The 19,489-nt window shown below is 39.6% G+C and overlaps 1 protein-coding gene across 1 annotated transcript in view; it reads right to left on the reverse strand.

The window, feature by feature from the left end:
* Nucleotides 1–3,407: 3,407 nt before the first annotated feature.
* The window catches only part of LOC119737771 (ankyrin repeat domain-containing protein 26-like), a 72,782-nt gene continuing 56,700 nt past the window's right edge, over nt 3,408–19,489 (reverse strand). Inside the window, exons 45-58 of the mRNA XM_038212362.1 lie at nt 19,182–19,255; nt 17,502–17,571; nt 16,227–16,325; nt 14,541–14,622; nt 13,874–13,902; nt 13,218–13,277; nt 11,544–11,612; nt 11,191–11,247; nt 10,275–10,364; nt 7,868–7,951; nt 7,053–7,147; nt 6,157–6,268; nt 5,652–5,697; nt 3,408–4,858 (exon numbers count right to left, since the gene is read on the reverse strand). Coding sequence (XP_038068290.1) covers nt 4,722–4,858; nt 5,652–5,697; nt 6,157–6,268; nt 7,053–7,147; nt 7,868–7,951; nt 10,275–10,364; nt 11,191–11,247; nt 11,544–11,612; nt 13,218–13,277; nt 13,874–13,902; nt 14,541–14,622; nt 16,227–16,325; nt 17,502–17,571; nt 19,182–19,255 — 1,104 coding nt within the window. The 3' untranslated portion in view covers nt 3,408–4,721. The remainder of the gene's footprint in view (nt 4,859–5,651; nt 5,698–6,156; nt 6,269–7,052; nt 7,148–7,867; nt 7,952–10,274; nt 10,365–11,190; nt 11,248–11,543; nt 11,613–13,217; nt 13,278–13,873; nt 13,903–14,540; nt 14,623–16,226; nt 16,326–17,501; nt 17,572–19,181; nt 19,256–19,489) is intronic.

The following is a 19,489-nucleotide window of genomic DNA, read 5'->3' on the forward strand; positions in this document are numbered from 1 at the left end:
TTGGGACCACAGCTCAAACATTATTGTCAAATTAAATGTTTTCCACAAAGATGCCACTATTTGCAGTAAATATTTCTTTTATTACATCAACACGCAATAGATATACATCAAGTAATTGTTATTCAATTCAAACCATATATATTAATCATTTTAATAATACTTGTTAATTTATAAATGGGGAAAAAAAAAACTCAAATAAAACCCAAAGCAGCTACGTAATGAAAAAGGAACTTGCATTTTGAATAATATACCCTGTACTTGAGTTGGTCATTAGACTGAACTGTTCTTGGCTTCCGTGTGTGTTGCATAAATAAATGAGTTAGTTATGAAGTACTGAAGTATTTAAAAATGTTGAACCAAAAGTTACTCTACATTGTACCGCAGTCAAAAAAATATGTAATGTCGTAAGAATTAGCAAAAAATAAAACTACAAAGTTACAACTATAACGTGACTGCCTAATATAACACATTACTGAAAACTTCATATGACCATAAGGATGTAGCCCTCAAATAATTGTGCTTGTAACGTCATTAAGTTTGGTTCAATCATTTCATGGTGTCTGATAAACATCTAACACTGGTGACGAAAATCCTGCTTTTTGGGGGGGGGGGGGGTCTAGGGCTGCGGTATCCACTGCACTGTGTCACTGGCAGAGCCTAAAGCTATGGCCCCATAGCCAAAATACTTGATTCCCATGTGGCTAAAGTTAGACATTATATGGACGTATTTGAAACCCTTATCTCGAGTGACTCGTGAACAGTGTTCTTGTACTTATGACAGCTACTTTTGGGGGTACTCGTACAATGGGAAATTTAGGCAACGGTGCTACCCCACTACTCGCCCTTTAGAAAAACAGTACCCCAGAAGTGAAATTCTAAAGAAAACGGATACAAGGACAACAATGCAAGTACCCCATAGTTGCCCGTTACAAATGCCAAGTGCGTGTGGAGTGCAGCTGGCAATGCATTGAAGATGGCAGCCTCCATGAAAATATATTTAATCCTGGAATGGGTACAAAAAAATGGCTAAGACAAGCCCACTCATTAATCACGTACAATTTCATTGTTTTTTATCATTACTGCTCCTGCACTTAAATGGGTGCTTTCAATTTTATGCACATAAATATTAACGCAGGTTGTGGTAGGGGCCTAAGTCTGCCATCTTTGTTCTTGACGTTCTTCATCTACTCCCCAATAAGTGGGGAGTGAAAATCCTGTTCGCAAACACTGTTCGTGTGTTGGTTCTCATGATTCGAAAGCTCGTTCTCACGTTCGATCAACATGAGAATGGGGTTTACAATATGCCCTATGAAACCAGAATAATTTGTTCACATATTCAGTTGGTACCCGGTCTTGCAATTCTACACAATATGCGACGTGGTCAGTCAAAAACAGGCACTTTTGGGCAAGAAGTCAATTTTGAGTTGTAGCTTTGTTTTTGGAAATTGGATGTTCCAAAGCGAAGTTTTTAACTTTTTTGAAATCGGACTGTCTTAAATGTCGCGCTAATTTTGAACAAAAATTTGTGAAATGACATTCCTCCCTAAAAGTGTTTTGAAAAAGACTTTGAGCAATGAAATTTCAGTTTACAAATTTTACAGAACATCTTAAACATGTGTGGCATCACAATTTCACAAAATCTCAAAATTGCTGAAAATCACCCAATTGTCATTTTGCAGCCACGGTTATTTCTCCATTCCTAGCGCTGCCCAAATCTGCCTGGTTTTGACACACCACGTCACATATACTGGTAGCCCCATAAATGTGGCCTATTTACTGGACTGCCTCCGTAAACATAGGCCACACATCCACATGTACAAAAACGTGTCGCACTTTGCCAAATTTTGATTTTCGCATTTAGGCTTAGTTTGTAGGTTTTTTTTGTTTTAGAAGCATACTCACCCTCTTTATAGGCTAATCAGAAAGTGCTGCCTTTTTCAGATGTATATTTTTCGTGAAATTTCCAGATTCATTTTTACACGTTTGCGTATCAAAATTTCAACATGAAATTTCACAAAAAAGGCAGCACTTTCCGACTAGCCTATAAAGAGGGTGAGTATGCTTCTAAAGCAAAAAAATCCTACAAACTAAGCAGACTGGCAGACCGAGTTAGAAATTCAGCAATATAAAACATATCCAACGGAATATTAAGGAGATTCACTAAAAATTTTAGTGGCTGATTTTCAGTTCTGAAAATTCGAGGGATTTTATGAAACACTGCTTTTTACCCTCAAAATCTCCCTTAAACATACCACATTTCTACATGAGGCACTCTCTTAATAATATTAACTTTTATATACTGCTACAAAAACGTCGCAAATAGGCGCATGAATAAAATTAATTTAAAATCTGGAACACTTAATAAATAAAAAGTTGTACATTTACAAGGTACTGAATACTACACAAATCTCATCTTTAAGGAAAGAGGAACGTTGAGGAATTTTGTTGAGGTGAAATACTGAAATTGCAGGAATGGAGGGTTTCTTATCAAAAGCTTTTTGGACGGAATTCAAGGTAACAGGCAAGTTTAATTTTATACGAAGGAATTCTGCATGAGCACCAACTCTTGGATAAATAATTTTAAAACGAGGCTAATTGGAGAAAAGAAAATTACAAGTCACATTTTTTTTTGTATGAATACCATGAATCTATTGGGCGGACTTTGAAAACTTGAAACAAGGTGAAAAAAAAAACAATTGCTTTGTCGTACAATATATTATTTCATTTACTATAGAAAACCTCTCAAATTCTTAAAAAATTAAAAATATTAGTAAATATTGAATGGGTACTATTTTAGCAACAATTTTTTTTTTTTATCTGTAATGCCTCCAGGCCTGTGAAATGTAAGTAATTACAAAACCTTTCCTGTTTAGGCCAAGTAAAAAAAATAACTAGTCTCTCGTCATGGCTTTTTTTTTTAACAAAGAGGGCGGGCGGTACCCCCCCCCCCCCCCCCCAAGTTTGCAGTTTTTCCTACATGTACATGACGGATGGATTCTTCCATTTTATCACTCTTGCGCTGATTCAAAATTGTGTCCGAAAGAGGCCATTACCCGTTCTGCATAGCTACAAGTTTGTGTGAAACAGATATCAAGACATATTGACGATAATTGTTCAAAATATATTGCAAGTGTATGAATTAAAAGAGGGGGGGGGGGGCAGGGAGGTGGGTGGGAAATGGAAGCGGGAGGGGGGGGGGGAGAGACACGAGAAACTGGCTGATTTTTTTACTTGGCATTATCACCATTGTTCCAAAACAGGCAGTTGGTCTTAAAAATGTGGATTACAGGATTCACAAAAAAAACCACTGGCAAATTCGCCCTTTTCACACTTCCGCCATGGGCATGCACAGCCTCCATCTGGCAACTTTACACAATAAATATAGCCGGTTCAGTGATTCCCGTGTCGGGGTTCAGATCACTGAACCGGCTATTTTTATTGTGTAAAGTTGCCAGATCGAGGCTCTGCATGCCCAATGGCGGAGCGTGAAAAGAGCGAATTATCAGGTATATGGTGCCAAATTGGGTTCTAGATGACTTTAACACTTCATCAAGAAATCAAATTGAGAGGAAAAAAGGAGTGCAATTTCTCCTTATAACTGATATATCTTCTAACAATGGACGGACGTAACCCCAAAAATACTTCTCTACAGTGACTGTGCCTAATGCAGTAAATGTGGCCAGTTCCAATTGCCATGAAACCATATTGCACAGTTTCAGATATTTTCCTATCTAAAAAAAAAATGCATATCAAGTGAAGTGAAGCGATCCTCTTTCAAAGGTCGGTTCATACCGAGTGTGAACATGCACACTGAATGTGAATACAACACCGTACAGGAATTTTTAACCTAACAGAAAGTACCCACACTGCAAGAGATGGACAAACTTTGGCCAATTTTGCTGCCAAAGAACGTAACGGAAAGACCCTTCCAATCAAATTGTAAAGGTTTGTCACAATTTAGCAAGAATGATTCTTATATAAGATTTTAGGCTTTGCATGGTGGAGTATCGATACAGCTTCGGTTTGCGGTAACAGCATGTGGTTGTGTCTACTTTCTCTCGGTAGATTTAGTTCCAATAAGAACCGTCCTGCTAGTTCAAAAAAGGAACTTGTCCTGCTAATTATATTTTATTTACTTTCGTTAAGTACATGTACATTGGGCGGTGGGCCTTCTCGCAATTATCTTCACTGAGGCCGAGTAAGATAAGTTTGTTCTCAACGTTCTGACTAGCCTGCTCTAGTCCTCGTCAGGAGAATGATTCTTCCTGTGAAATTCACTTTGCATTTTCCTCTAGGAGTATGAACAAAACCTTACTATTCAAACAACCTATGAGTTTAATACTTGTTTTTATGACAGTAAAAACAGTCCAAGTAGCTATAGGGGCACTCTATGCTGAAAGGTTCTGAATTTTATGGGGAAAAAAAATATATCCTTTGGCGACCAATTCAATAACAATTCATCGGAACAGTACAACCGCAGTTAAGAATACAATGAAGAATACAAACATCACACACACGCAAACAATTTCAGTCCGTTATATATAATTATACACACACGTCCAAACTCTCTAAATTTGACAAGAGTCTTTTTAGTTTTCAGAACAAACAGTATATAGTTATCACAATTACAAGGTTAACAGGAATCACACACAAGGAGATTTCAGACAGTGTACAATTAAATACAAAAGTCAGGAAAACGTAGTTTGATTGGTTTTGTTTTTTTAGACGAAGTAGTTCTTACGGAGCGTGGCAAGATACTGGTTGTTCTCGTGCCGGAGCGGGGAGTTGTAACCGTCGTAGCTGCGACTCAGCGCACTGGCTCGCAGTTCGGCTAGTGAGGACCCAAGATCTGTGGGTGCTGGAAGCGGGAAGGCCAAGAAATGCAGTTTTATTCAAAGTGCCAACCTCGGTATAATTCCGACCCCAACAAATTGGGATTTGGATATCAGTGATCTGACTCCTATGAAATGCTACAAGTAGTTATTCAATGGGGAGTCAGGTTGGCGTCGCGGTACTTAACTTGCCTTCCACCGCTGTGACCCGGGTTCGATTCCTGCCTGGGCCAATCTATGGGTTGGGTTTTCAGTCCCTACCTGATTCCGTGGGTTTTCCCAGAATATTCTTCTGAGCTTTTCCTCAAACCTCTAAAACTGTAACTTCTTCACATTGTCTTCTCTTTACTGGGCCCCATGGGAGATCAGTGGATTCCACTGAATTGACTACCCAGTTAAAATAACAAATAATATTAATCTGACACAGTACATTGCCTTAGTAATAGCAAAAAAGTGTTGTCGCCAAATATGTAATTATATGTAATCTGGGCACAATTTTACACAAGCACAAGTACAACCTAATTGAGCAACATCTTATGCGCATGCGCACGTGCCAAAACGCCTTGCTCAACCACAAAAGGCTATAAACCATTACCACAGATTTTCTTCTGTTAGCCAGGTTTTCTCTCAAAGCAGAGTGAAGATATTGGGCCCTGATTGATATTCATGTAAAGAAGCTGCACAATGCCTCCAAATCAGTGCCTGTAGTTTGAAAGTGATGACTATGGAAATGATTGCAACAATAAGATGGAATTAACACAGCTTGCAAACAATCTGTAACTTCTCACTTTGCCAAATCCAGTTTTCCAGAGTTCTTACCTGCTTGTAAATGTCTTGTGATACTCTTGTCCAACTCACTCCATACCTGCAGGAGAGACAAACAAATCCAAGTGAGTTTTTTTCCCTCTAAACTCAGGATCACAGCAGACTATCCAAGCAAAATACTTCAGGCCTTTTTGTTAAACAGATTGTTGATAAAACCTACACCCTCTCATTCTTCAAAATCCACCAAAAGGTTTCAGAGAATTTTGCAGGATTGAGGAAGAAAGCGCCCAGGCGCTATCAATTCAGAGGAAGTTGATTTCCACAGTAAGTTTACATAAAAAGAGTGTTACACTGGTTTTCTGCATGAAGGTTAAAAATATGAAGGAGTCACTTCTTCCAAGCCTAAGCCTAAAAAACCACAAGAGAAGGTGAACTTTGACCACAAATATAAACTTTTCTAAAACTCTGCACAATCCACGTGAGATTTTGTTAGCACCAATTGTTTTTTTTTTCCTGCATACTGTTTGAAAGAAATTTTTCAGATTATACAAGCACTGACCTTCTCAGTGATGGAGTCAATGTGGGGACTCGGGGCTTGTTTCTTGGGCAGGTGACTAGGAGACAAATCTAGGCTTCCATCTAGCATCTGTCGGTTACGTTGCTTCTGCAGCCTGGGGGGAACATTGTCAAAATATGGTGACATTAAAAAAATTAAAGAACAAAATTAGTCTTTCCTCGTCGAGCTAGACATAAGTTACACTCGGCAATTAGGTCAGTGACTCACTCAGTCAATCCGTCACATGACAAAAGGCTGGCCATACGGCAGTCCTGGGTCAAAACGTTGCTGTAGAACGCGATAAACTGGCGTCGCGATAAACCAGTGCCGCATTAAGCCGCCGCCGCGAGACGGCGTTATCACGACGAACCGCTATCACCCACGAACCGCAAAAAAATGTCGTCTGGGGAATCTTGTTGCGTTCATGTAATGCACGCCCACATGTTTGGCCTAATATATGAACGATTTTTAATGGACCGTAATAGCCTGCAGAGTAGCGCGTGTGCTTCAGTTTCCCCCATTTTCCTGGGGAGATTTTACAAGATTCCCTAGACTTTGTTGCTAGCGGTTCATGGGTGATAGCTGTTCATGGGTGATAGCTGTTTTTGTGATAACACCCTCTCGCGGCGGGTTATCGCGTATCAAACTACGTCTTGCCCCTAGACCAGCCAAACAGTGCCCAGCAAAAATCAGCAACAATCGTTCGCAACTGGGAACAAAAAACTAAATGACATTTCCTGTTACGGGTGATTATGACAACTACCATTTGAAAAATTTGAGAGGGAAAATACAGGGCCTTATGTCATGGAGCCGTTACGAATGACACAACACTTCGCAAATTTAATGACAAACTTGTTGGACTTATTCACAATTTTTCCTTTATATTTTGCGACACCTACGAAAACTTGGCCTGTGTGTCCACGAGTCTGTCCTGAGATTTCTCGAGTTGAGCAGCCAATTTGTCCTGTTTCTTCACCGCATCTTGGTACAACTCCTTCAAGCAAATACAAGGGTAAATTTCAGTTTGGTTAACACAAGCTTCTGGTGTTGTGATTAGTTTAGTAGACATGTCAAAGATTACAAACAACGATAAATCTGAAAACAGAAAAAAAATCAACCCCATTTGGCTGATTGCATTTTTCTCCACCTGTGCCCAGTTTCGTCTCAATTTGCCAGAACGCCTCACATATTTCATAAAAATGACAAACTGTACTTATTTTAAAAAATCTGATCGCCACAGTAAAGTCTGTTCTGAGCAAATATGGCACATCAGGCCGGAGTATATCCACAGGTTCCCTTGGCATAAAATAGCTGGAAATATATTCCCCGAGACAGGATGCCAGTCCTTAGCAGGTTACTCCCTGGCTAATGCTGGTAACCAATTATACTCCTTGGTGGGGTGAGGTAAATTGTGGTAAAGTGGCCTGCCCATGAATACAACATATAACCAGCAGTTAGATTCAAGATCCTCTGGCCATATAGCCTCAAACGTAAAACAGTAGGTCATATATCCCCCTCCCCCTAAAAATGGAACCAATTAGTCCCTCTGCCCTCTACCACCCCCAACTGCTTTGCCTTTTACTCCCTGTACTGCCTGAGACGGCCCGATCGCTCTATGGTTTTATAAACTCATCAGGGAATGTTAAAATACAACGCAATACACTGTTGTACAGGTGCTAATTGGTTAATCAGATTTGTGATAATCTAATCTTACCTTGAATCGTGCAACCTCAACCTCCATTGTTTCCTTCTGCGCCAGCATGTCATGATAGCTGCTTCGCAGTCTACCGATTTCATTCTACAATTTAGAACACAGTGGTATATTTCAAACGTTAGCAGGCAATAGAAATTCATTAGTTCCTTAGGCGATTTTGCTAAGGGTTCATCTCAATTTATATCCGGGCCGAGTTCCGGACAAGTTGTGGTTGTTGTATCGGATATTAAGTTGCAGGATTCTGAACAACTTCCCCGCAATTTTCCTGCAAAGAAGTCATCAGCATTGATGAGTCAGGCAGTTGCTGATAAACACTTTTTCGGAACATGTCCGGGACAAATGCGGAGCTTCTTCAAGACAAAGTTAACTTGTCTGGAATTCGTCCCAGATATGAATTGAGACGGGCCCTAAGATCCTTCCTAAATTCTCCAAAATCCACCACTGTGCAGAAAGAAATGGCCCATTCTTTGCACTTAAAGTAGCTGGGCTCTATCCTCCTTAATCCTACAAACTCCTTCAAAAACCTTATAATGGATCTTGAAAGATCTTGGAGCATTAGGGTGAAAACAAATGGCATTTTGAACATCAACCCTTCAATTCCGTCTCAACAACAAACAAAGTTCTTAGTAATTTGTCAGCCTGGTTTGCTTCAAATAGACTCTCTCTGAACATTAATAAGACCAATTTTATTTTGTTTTGTCCAAGACAGAAAAAATATGCTCGCTCCAAAGTCAAAATTTTTATTGATGACTTTCAGATCAAACAGGTCAGTCATACCAAATTTCTTGGAGTTCATTTTGACCAAAACCTCACTTGGAACAATCATATTGATTCCGTTGCTCTGAAAATTGCTCAAAATGTTGGTGTTATTAGGAGAGCTAAAGATAGTATTCCTCGCAGTTATTTGATTACTCTTTACAATACCTTGGTTCTGCCTTATATTTCCTATTGCAATATTGCCTGGGCTAATACTTACCCGACAAAACTGAACAAGATACTTCGTATCCAAAAACGTGCACTCAGATACATAACAGGGTTGAAGTATAGTGCAGAATTGCTTTAGGAAGTATAATGTGCTCGAAGTATCCAACATCAACCACATGCAAACTGCGGTATTTATGTATAATTACCACAAAGGCAACCTTCCTGTTATTTTTAACAATTTCTTTTCAATTAGCAACCACACATATAATACTCAGTCCTCGAAACATAAATACACTCAAGTTAAATGTAAAACCACAGCTCTCCAACACAGCATTCGCTATCAAGGCTGCCAACTCTGGAACGGATTGCCATCTTTCATTTCTGAAGCGAAGTCTTTAACTGTTTTCAAAACATTGTATAGAAACTACTTGCAAGGAAATTGATTTTGTTTATTACTACTTTACCACTCTCACAGTGTTTACATTGTACATTGTTTTATACATACATTCTTGTCTTTATTAAGTTAATGGAACATCTTAGATTGGGGTGGGGTAGTTGGGTGTAACGGGAACACTTGGGATTTTCTCGGGGGGGGGGTGGGTGGGTGGGTGGGAGGGGGGGATTAAAAGGGAGTGTTTCATAAGTCCTTGGACTTCTTACAACTTCCTTATAACTTCTCTGCTTTTCATTTATCTTTGTTACTTATCTTTGTCATTTACTTTTATGTTTTGTTTATCTATTAAGTTACGTACTTTATATGTTTTCATTATGAAGTTATGAAATAAACTAGATTGATTGATTGATTGAATTCAATGCATGGCCTTTTTTGACGCTTTACAGTTGTTAACTCAAATAGGCAATAAAACAGCATCCATTAGTCTTTTATTTTAACACAATTAGAGGGCCTCACGTTTTGATGCTGAGGATGAAATCGTTAAGCCATCTAATTTGCTTGATTTGCATATTTCCGGTCAATCCAGTCGGTATGCAGCTTGCAGCAGTTTTATTCATTATCATTTCTTTAGTTTGATGGCGAATCTGTTTAACTTATCGTGTAAACATATTGTAAAAATGCAAAAAAATAGTTAGTGGCCTGACGTTTCGACCCTAGCAGAGTCTTTCTCGAAGGCTAAATGACAAGACTATAAACATAAACAGGTATATGGATACATTACTGATGTAACAAAAGCAGTCAAGTGGAAATACACAGAGAAAATACACAGAGAAAGCAGGCGGCTGAACAGAAAGGAGGGTAACAAAAGGGAGGGGGATTGGGGGAAGGGGATGGTTGACCACAAGAGGTGGGGAACACAAAGGACAAAGTCAATGATGGGGAGAGGGAGAGAAAGGTAGTTAATTGGTGAAAAAGTTATATTTCACCATCCCTTTCAATGTTTTACACCAAGATGAGCACAAATTATTCCTTCCTGTAACACTAAAGGCCTATAAAAAAACCCACTTATCTGGACTCCAAAATCCATACCTTGAGATCGTTAATGGTGTTCTCCTGTTCTTTCTTCAGCTCATTCTCGTTGGAGTTTCTCAGCGTCTCCAATTTCTCCCGAGCCTGAGACTGTGCACAGAATAAAACAATCAGAGAAAAACAGAATCACCAAATGTACTGTGGGTTTTGCCTGGGAAATATCAAGGTTGTGCCACTGAGAAATGTTATGGGCAATAAAGGTTGGCTAATAAACGAGATAAGTTTTGCTGGTCTCAGAGGGCCAGCCTAGTCTCCTCTTCGTACCTATCTCACTGACTATCACTCAAAGACAATTGGGCAGTGCTCATGTATAGGATTACTCCTTTTAACGCCAATGAATGGGCTAGGCAGGCATGCAACTTTGAAGAAACTTAAAACAAGGAAACTCCAATCTTTACAAGACGTTATGTGAGGAAAGTTTGCATGCCTGGCTAAATCCCGCTCATCGCATAGACCAGATGCATGAAAAGACTTCCAGTGAAAAACCATTCTGAGACATCTGAATAGAGCACTGACTTTAATACTCTCTGATTCCACGACTGTCACTTGAGAGCCAGGCAGTGCTATTGTATAGGATTACCCCATAATGCCAATGAATGGGCTAAATCGGGCTCACTGTGTAGACCAGACGCACAAAAAGACTTCCAGTGAAAAACCATTCTGAATCAACTGAATAGAACACTGACTTTAATATGGACTGAATCCAAGACAGTCACTTGAGAACTGGGCAGTGCTCTTGTATAGGATTACTCCATGACGCCAATGAATGGGTTAAATCCAGCTTATTGGGTAGAGCAGATTCATGAAAAAACTTCCGGTGAAAAAACATTCTGAATCAACTAAATCATTTTTTGTTGCACTTTGGGACCGAATACACTCGGCTTACCAAGTCTTGTTAATTTAATTATTGTCCTACCTGTTCTTCCAAGTAGGTGTTGACCTGGTCTAGTTTCTCATTTAATTCCATCCTTGCCTACAGGGGGGAATGAGAAAGACATATTCAGAGTAGGTGTTAAGGCAGCACGAAAACCTGCCAGAGTAATAATCAAAAAAAAAAATGTGCCAACCTGACGCCATTTTAAGATGCACCGTTGGAAAGGCCTTCTTTCGTTGATTTCTTCGAAATGACACCTTGCCAGAAAAACAAATTTCACAGGGAGTTTAGTCCCCTTACCATCTTTCAACCAATTATGCTTTTCAACAATAATTACGCCAGTTACTTTTTGGATAGATGCGAGTGATGGACTGTAGCTTTAATGGTTTTCATACCTTGGCATCCAGCTGCTGCTTGTACTTCTCCAATTCTCCTTTCTCGATGAAGTTATGCTGCACTAGCAACTAGAGGGAAACAAGAAAAACAACAGGACATTGCGTCGTGACATGTCATGAAACAGTCTAGCATGTCTTAACTTTTTTTTATACCTTCACAAGGAAAAAACATTAACACAGCTTTCAATTTTGTTACTCAATTAATGTTTATTCAAATTCCCTGAGTTTTCCCTGAGAAATTTCCAAAAGTCTATGAGAAATAGTTTCGCTTTAAAGAGGTTGTGGAATACTCGAAGACATTTCCGTCATTTTTCAGGTATATGTAGCCTAAGGTGTGATGAAATATAAACGACTATTGTGTCTGTCACGAAACGAGTACAAAAGGTACAAAAGGTACTCGTTTATACTACGCTGCATCGGGAGTCCTGTTTATTACGTCAAGATTTACTATGTTTTGCTTGCTGCCCCCAAGACAACACAAATTGTACGTTCGGGTCGAAACAGGACCTGAAAAACAGCTCTCAAAAGTACCTTTTGTACTCATTTCATGACAGACACAATAGTCGTTTTTATTTCATCACACCTTAGGCTACATATACCCAAAAAATGACAGAAATGTCTTCGAGCATTCCACCACCTCTTCAACAAGGCTGCTAGGAAGTCTAGAGGTGGTGTAGCACAGCTGATTGTTATTGTCCGGAGAGGTATGTAATATTCACACAGCATAAACACTAAAAAGCCACCACAGCCAGTCAGTCACTGGACACATCTTGGACACACATGGAGCACGACGCACATCCACCAAACTGGCAAAAACCTTTCCCTTCTTGGTCACTGTCAAATGCCCTGAGTTTTCTTTGACTTTTTGGGTGCTTTTCCCAAATTCCACGAGTTTTCCCTGACTGGAAAACTGAAAACTAATTTTCAAGGTTTTCTCTGATTTCCAGAGTGGCTGGGAAAACTGGTTGGTAAGTCCACAGTGGCTTGTAACTTTGATGTTCTGACCCATCACAGCTGAGATTGCACTACCGAAAAAATGTCTGACTTTAGGGCCCGCTTGTGTCGTGCAGATCGGAATCGCGATCAGTGATCCGATGTGTCGATAGCTGCTCCAGATCACTTTTAAATGGATCCTGCTCGCGAGGTGGATTAGCAAGATTTAAGATGGCGACATGCACGACGGACGGAGAGAAGAAGTAGTTTTTTTATTAAGTACACTTGAATCATCAAATGAGCTTTTGTGACAATTTATCTTCATAAGTCTTTTAGAATGTATCTTCATGATTAAAAATAGTACGATTGATTTACTTTTGCTGGAGAGTATCGATAGCTTGTCATAAAAATAGCCATTCTGCGTACAAAATCCGAAGCAGGGGACATTCGTGTGCGCCCTATGGATTCGAGAGTGGTTCTGTTTATTTTCGTACGGCACTGGATCACATGATCGCGATTAGGATCTTGAATTGAAATACATTCACTGAACGTACCACGCATGCACCTAGAAAAACATGCAATTTGGCATTGGAAAGTCGCAGGTGATGTTAGCACACGTGTAGTTGACGTGGCTTATACATCAACGTGTTGTACAAACTTTCCAGAATTTCCAGAAATGGAATCAAAGCAAGTCAGAAAACAGGATTTGGGCATAAAAAAAATTCAATTATGGCATATTACCTTCATCTGGGTCAACTCTTCTTCCAGCTTTCTCCTCGTTTTCTCCAGCTTGTCTTTACCCTGTTGGGCAAAAGAAGAAATTAATAAACAATAGGTATTTTAAGAACAAAATACAATGCCGTGCCTGATAGATATGCCGCAACAGAAGAAAGCAAATAAATGACTTTCTCTGATTTATGAATATTTAAACGTGATTCCCATGCTATTTTCGAAGTTAACCTCTAAATATAGATTTTTTTTCAATAGCTATTTTCCTAGCAATATAAAAGTTATTCATTTCTGAATGAGACATCAAATGGAAACAAATCCAACAGCGTTTAGTTATTGAATTATTTCTTCAGACAATTTAATGTTAATTGGCTACCAGACAAATATTCAGCTCTTGCATAGAAGGGTTCATTTGTGCACTAAATGAAGGCCGTGTTTCAGAGGGTTGCAAACACCCAAAATTGGAATACTTGTTTGGGGGTTAAAACAAAACATAAACATTTTAAATTTGTGAAGAGAAAACAAATCCAACTTTTGAAAAGCACAGGGTATGCAGCAAGTACTTTTAAGAAATGTTGGTGCCTTAAAATGTTCAACTGCTGAGCAATTGAAAGGTCTCAATGTGAAGCTGAGGAGATATCTTAGATAATAAACATAAAGAATTATACCTTCTCATGAGTCTTTGCTGACGACAACTCTGCAAGTCAAAATCATAAAGAGATACGGTATGTTCGGGTTATGTTATGATTTTTTTTCAATAGCTATTTTCCTAGCAATATAAAAGTTATTCATTTCTGAATGAGACATCAAATGGAAAAAAATCCAACGGCGTTTAGTTATTGAATTTTCATTATTATTATTATGTTCATTTATTACCACAAAAAGTGGGAAGCAATATGGAAAAGTTACTGGTTGAAACTATGCACATAACTTACATTGATATCAATAAACCATTTCCATGCACAAATTCCTGTAAACTTTACTACCAAATAATTTTTTTTTGAAGGGGATTACAGTCTCAGACTGTTGTTGCATCAATAGCAATGAGCTCTACTGCGGTACTCAGTACAATGGAGCTTAGCGGACTACTCAATGATGAGCATTGCATGGTACTAGGGGTGGGTCTGGGTGCCATACCTTTCTGCAACTGACTATGCAGTGCTTGGAAATACGTTGTACTAGAACAGGGTCAGGGTACCATACATTGCTGTGGCTGACTACACAATGATGAGCACTGCTTGGTACTAGGTCGGGGTCTAGGTACCACATCTCATTGCAACTGACTACATAGCATTGGTAATTACACGGTACTTGTATGGGGACAGGGTACCATACCTTGTTGAAACTGTCTATTCTGTTTCTCAACGTCCACTCTCAAAGAGGCCTCTCGTTCCAACTGCTGGTTCAAGTCGTCAATCTACAACAATCAAAACAACAAACTAATTTTGAAAGCATCTCTCACATCTTGTAGCTTAGCCCTCCTGCGGCCAATTTCACGGTGCTGCTAAGCACACAAATTTGCTTAGCACAAAAAGAGTCTGGCTTAGTAAAAGCAGGTTACCAGCCAAAACTCCGTGTGATTTTCATGCTAAGCAAACAACAGCTGAATACTAATCACGAGCAATATACATCACATGGAGTTTTGCCTGGTAACTTGCTTTTATAAGCCAGTCTTTTTTTGTGCTAAGCAAATTTTTGTGCTTAGCGGCGCCGTGAAATTGGCCCCAGTCTTCGGCACTTCACAACCCTTCAAGTTTTGCAAAACTACTTTTGCCCATAGAGTTAGCACCCACGCCTTATATTCCTTTGAGGTAATCTTCTGTGGAGTATGGATAACACCTCAAATCCCTGCACGGTTCCTTAGTTAACCCTAGTCACTGTAGCACCCAAAACCACCCTGCCTATATTACTCACTGTAGCACCCGAAACTGCTTGAGCACTCTATGGGTATGTTCAGACACCAATTTAGCTATAACAGTAACAGTTACAACAGTCGATCTGACTTGAAGTAGGATTTTGTTTTCATGAATGGTTGGCGGTAGGAAAATTAAGAGATTCACGGGTGCTTTGTGCTCACCTTGCAGTCCCACAGGACGTTGTTTGTTTAATACAAAAGCGCGCCACTGAGAAGGCGTTACGTCAACTCCGGGTCACAGCGCTGGCTAAAACGGGAAGCGTTTTAGCTAAAACCCTTCATACATCGTTTTAGGAAATAACTCGTTCTGGTGTAAAGATAAACCCTCCCTCCAAGGGGGTTTAAGTTGCCGTTTTAGCGACGAGTTGAACTCGACTCGGTCTAAATAAACAAGCGTTCAGACATCGTTTTAGCAAGAAAGTTACACCAAATCGAGTTCAACCGGTGTTTTAAGGGAATTTAAAACGGTGTCTGAACGACCCCGGTTTATTGACTCTTCGGTGAATGAACACAATGTAATACAATGCAGTACAAATGCTAATGGTTAAGCTCAGGGCAAGCAGGCAGATTGGGTCATGCTTCACTGCTTTCCACACTGCTGTTTTTTGTGCAGTGACTCTCTATATCCCCTTTTCACACTAGAGCCTCTCAGCCCGGGTTGAACTCAACCCTGGGTGAACCAGTGCCACCCCGGATTGAGTTTTCGATTTTTCAACCCCACATTCAACCCCGCATCGTTTCACACTTGTTTCATGCAAATCAAGCTTATCATGCTCAGTTACTACTGCTTTGAACCCTGGCAAGAATTTCAACCCGGGTTGAAAATCTCAACCCTGGTCTAGAGCAGGGTTGAGTTTAACCCCGGGTGAAATCAATCTCGGGGTTGACGGGGGGTTGACGCAAGATGCATGTTACCCTGCATCAACCCCGAGATTTGTCTAGTGTGAAAAGGGCTTCCGAGACACAGTTACTTTAATACTTCATATCCCTTCACCTGAAACTGACCTCAAAGTTTTACAGGGTTTTTACATATTGCTCTGAATACTGACTTCCCACTAAGGAGGGTCAAAAGTGAAGATTTGAAGATCAAGCGTTCCGACCCCTACCTGTCTTCGTTGCGTGGCCACCGCTGCTTCCATGTTCAGACGTTCTCGCTCGTAGCCCGTCTGTAAGGTGTTGAGACGTAGCTCAGGGGCATCTAAATCCTTCATTTTTATAGAAAATATTTAATAAAATAAAAATTAGTCTTAATTTGGTAATTTTCGTGAGACTTAATACAGACAAGGGGGAAAAAAACAGGTTTAGGCCAAAAAAAATAAATATTCGGTCTCTGGTCAGACCAAAGTTCCGGAATTGACGCGGCCACGCGGCTTTTTTTTTTTTTCTTCTTCAAGCTTGGATTGTACAGACAAGGTGGGGTACTATTTTGCTTTTTTGGTGTCCTCATGTACATTGGTGTCCTCCATAATTTGCCTTGGTGCTTTCGATCATTTGCCTTGGTGCAATTTCCCATTCCTTGGTGCTCTTTGGTAAAAAAAAATTGAGGTGCGGAAATAGAGGGCGCTGTTGGAGCTACCGCGGAACATTTTGGAAATAAAAAAGATCGACGCGCATGATTAAAATCGACGCGCGCGCTGACCAGAGACCGACTTATTTTTTTTTTGGCCTTACTGTAACTTCTAATTTTCTTTTACATTATTTTTTTTTTGACATCAGATTCGAACCAGCCAACCGCGTCAAGAGTGGTGGTTGAGTGGTAAGACCTCTGCACTACTAAGCAGGAGGTTGTTGTTATTTTTTCTTGCAAGCCCTTCGGACAAATGAGTATCCACTTCATTAAAAATACGGCAGTGAAAGGCAACTTTCAATTATTATTTATTATTATTCTGGTTTATTTTTAAAAAAACACCAAGTCGGCAGTCACTATAATGTGTCTGAAGAGACCGGCTTACAAGTATTGATACATATAAAACATATAAATAAAAGGAGATTCATCTAAAAAGTATGAGAACCTGGATTATACAATATTTTAAAAAGTTGATAAGGTATTAAAAAAAACCACCAAAATTACTTAAATATCTGAAATGATAGCATAAAAACTGGATCAGGCTTATTAAAAAACTAGAGCGATGTTAAAATGCATGTATAAACTGTTCAACAATATTAAATATATACAAATTGCAAAAACATACAAGCATGTTAAAATTGTATAAAAACGTGGGTTATTTGAAAGAGGGAACTGTTCTCCTATAGTTACAAAATTCTGAACAGTGCTGGTATGGTCGAATTTGTGTATCTCTTATATTAAATAAATATCTCCAGGACATAAATTCCATCCTGTGCAGGGACTTCTTTCCAATTTTCTTATCTGTTCTTCTTACCTTGAGTCTCTTCTTGGCTGTCCTCAGCTTGGCCTTCAGTGTGTTGATTTCTTGCTCCTGAAGTTGGGTCCTGCAAACGAACAGTGTAACCATATGGGAGTTTTGTCCGAGACCCAAATTTTTGAATTCAATGCAACTAAAACCACAAATCTGACTCCCACTGCATCTTCAAACCAACTATCAGCGCTATGCAATAAAGAAGAAAGGGTGTGAGTACCAGTATGTGAATATTGGCAATCGTGGACTTAAGACAAAAAGGGTTAGGGCACAAACAATGCATCCATTTATTGACCGAATGTCCACAATTGAAATTCTTGTACAAAAACAATGAAAGCTGTTGCTAAAAAGTTACAAACGAAGGAATGAGGATTAGGGACAATAGGGTTCCACGATTGCTGTTGTTTACAAAGATGCCTTTTGTTTATGGTGTAAATCGAGGACACACACGTGCGATCTTTCTTTGTGGCATACCTTAGCCTTGACCAAATCTGTCAAGCCAAGCTTTTTTCCCTGACAAACAGTCCGGCAGCGGTTTTGCCCCACTTGTCACGGCACACGAACGCCGTGCACTTTGCCGGTACGTATACATGTACAGCGCACTTTGCTGGTACGTAAACAGTAGTTAACCTACGTACGTACTACGCGTACACCCCATGGAGTAACCACTATGCGGCCGCAGTCGAGGCGAAAGACAGCCTTGACGCAACCGTGGCCAATTCCTCATGTGTTTCTTTACATTCTCGATCGATATCGATCAAAAATTTCAGATGCACATATTTTACACGATAGCCAATCAGAGCCCGTGCACTTTGACCCGAACAAAACAAACCACACGCACGTGTACAAAATTTATTGACCTTTCGACTGCATACAGTGCAGTAGTGACGAATATTCATTTGATTGTCAGCCATTATCCAATGAGAGAAGACTATTTACCCTAGCGCATACTACAGCCTGTCTCAAAAAAATGGTACAATCGAAAACAATTTTTTTTTTCAATATTAAATCTCAACATAAGCAAGTCATTTTGAGCATCACATTAAAGAAAAAAGACCATGCTTTCCAATACTTTTTGTTTCATCTCATTTGCTTTTGTCAATCCAGAGATAACTCCAGTTTACTGCAGAACACAAAAATCGAGTTTGTTTCTTTTGCCAAGTTGCAATCTTTGGTGAGCTTCAAGACAGCATGGCACAGTACTCGAAACAACTCTGCCCATGCATAAAAGTGGCACAAAATTGATTTTGGTGTATCGCACTAAAATTGATTATATCTCTGAATTGACAAAAGCAAATAAGATCAAACAAACACTATTGGAAAGCCCAGTCTTTGTTCTTTAATATTATGTCAAGTAAGAATGACTTATTTTGAAATTTCATATTTCACCAATTTTTTTCTCTGATTGTACCATTTTTTTTTTAGACAGGCTGTATATTATCATAATGAGCATATACCGTTGCATCAAGGCCATCTTCCGCATGACATTACTGGCATGGTTACTGTATCATACTGTACAGTGCGGATTTGTGTCTGGGGCATCGCGGATCGCACAGGAAAAGCAGCGCAAGGCGTGGCGTACCGTACATAATTATGTGCCGTGACAAGTAGGGTAAAAGGCTGCCGGCCCGTTTGTTCAGGGAAAAAGCTTGGCTTGACAGGCTTGGTCAAGGCAAGTCATACCTCTGTACTTCACTCTGCCACCTCTCCTCGTAACTCCTCTTCATCTCCGCCATCTTGCGAACTTTCTTCTTTTCCTAGGAGACAAATTCAGTTCAATCATTTTAGATATGATAAGTTTTTTTATGGAACAACTCAAATTCCTCAGCTTTGCCACAACTTTGCCACTGTGTATATCTGCCCCCTTAACCCCAATATTCCGTTGCCATAACATCTCCTTCTTTGTGTATGAAATCTCTGAATATGAAAGCCCCTCCACCGTTACAAAAAAAAGGAATTTAAAGTGCAATACAAGAAATTAATAAAGGGCA

Source organism: Patiria miniata, unplaced genomic scaffold (genome assembly GCF_015706575.1).
Source record: "Patiria miniata isolate m_02_andy unplaced genomic scaffold, ASM1570657v1 HiC_scaffold_3, whole genome shotgun sequence".
In the NCBI taxonomy this organism is placed as follows: Eukaryota; Metazoa; Echinodermata; class Asteroidea; order Valvatida; family Asterinidae; genus Patiria; species Patiria miniata.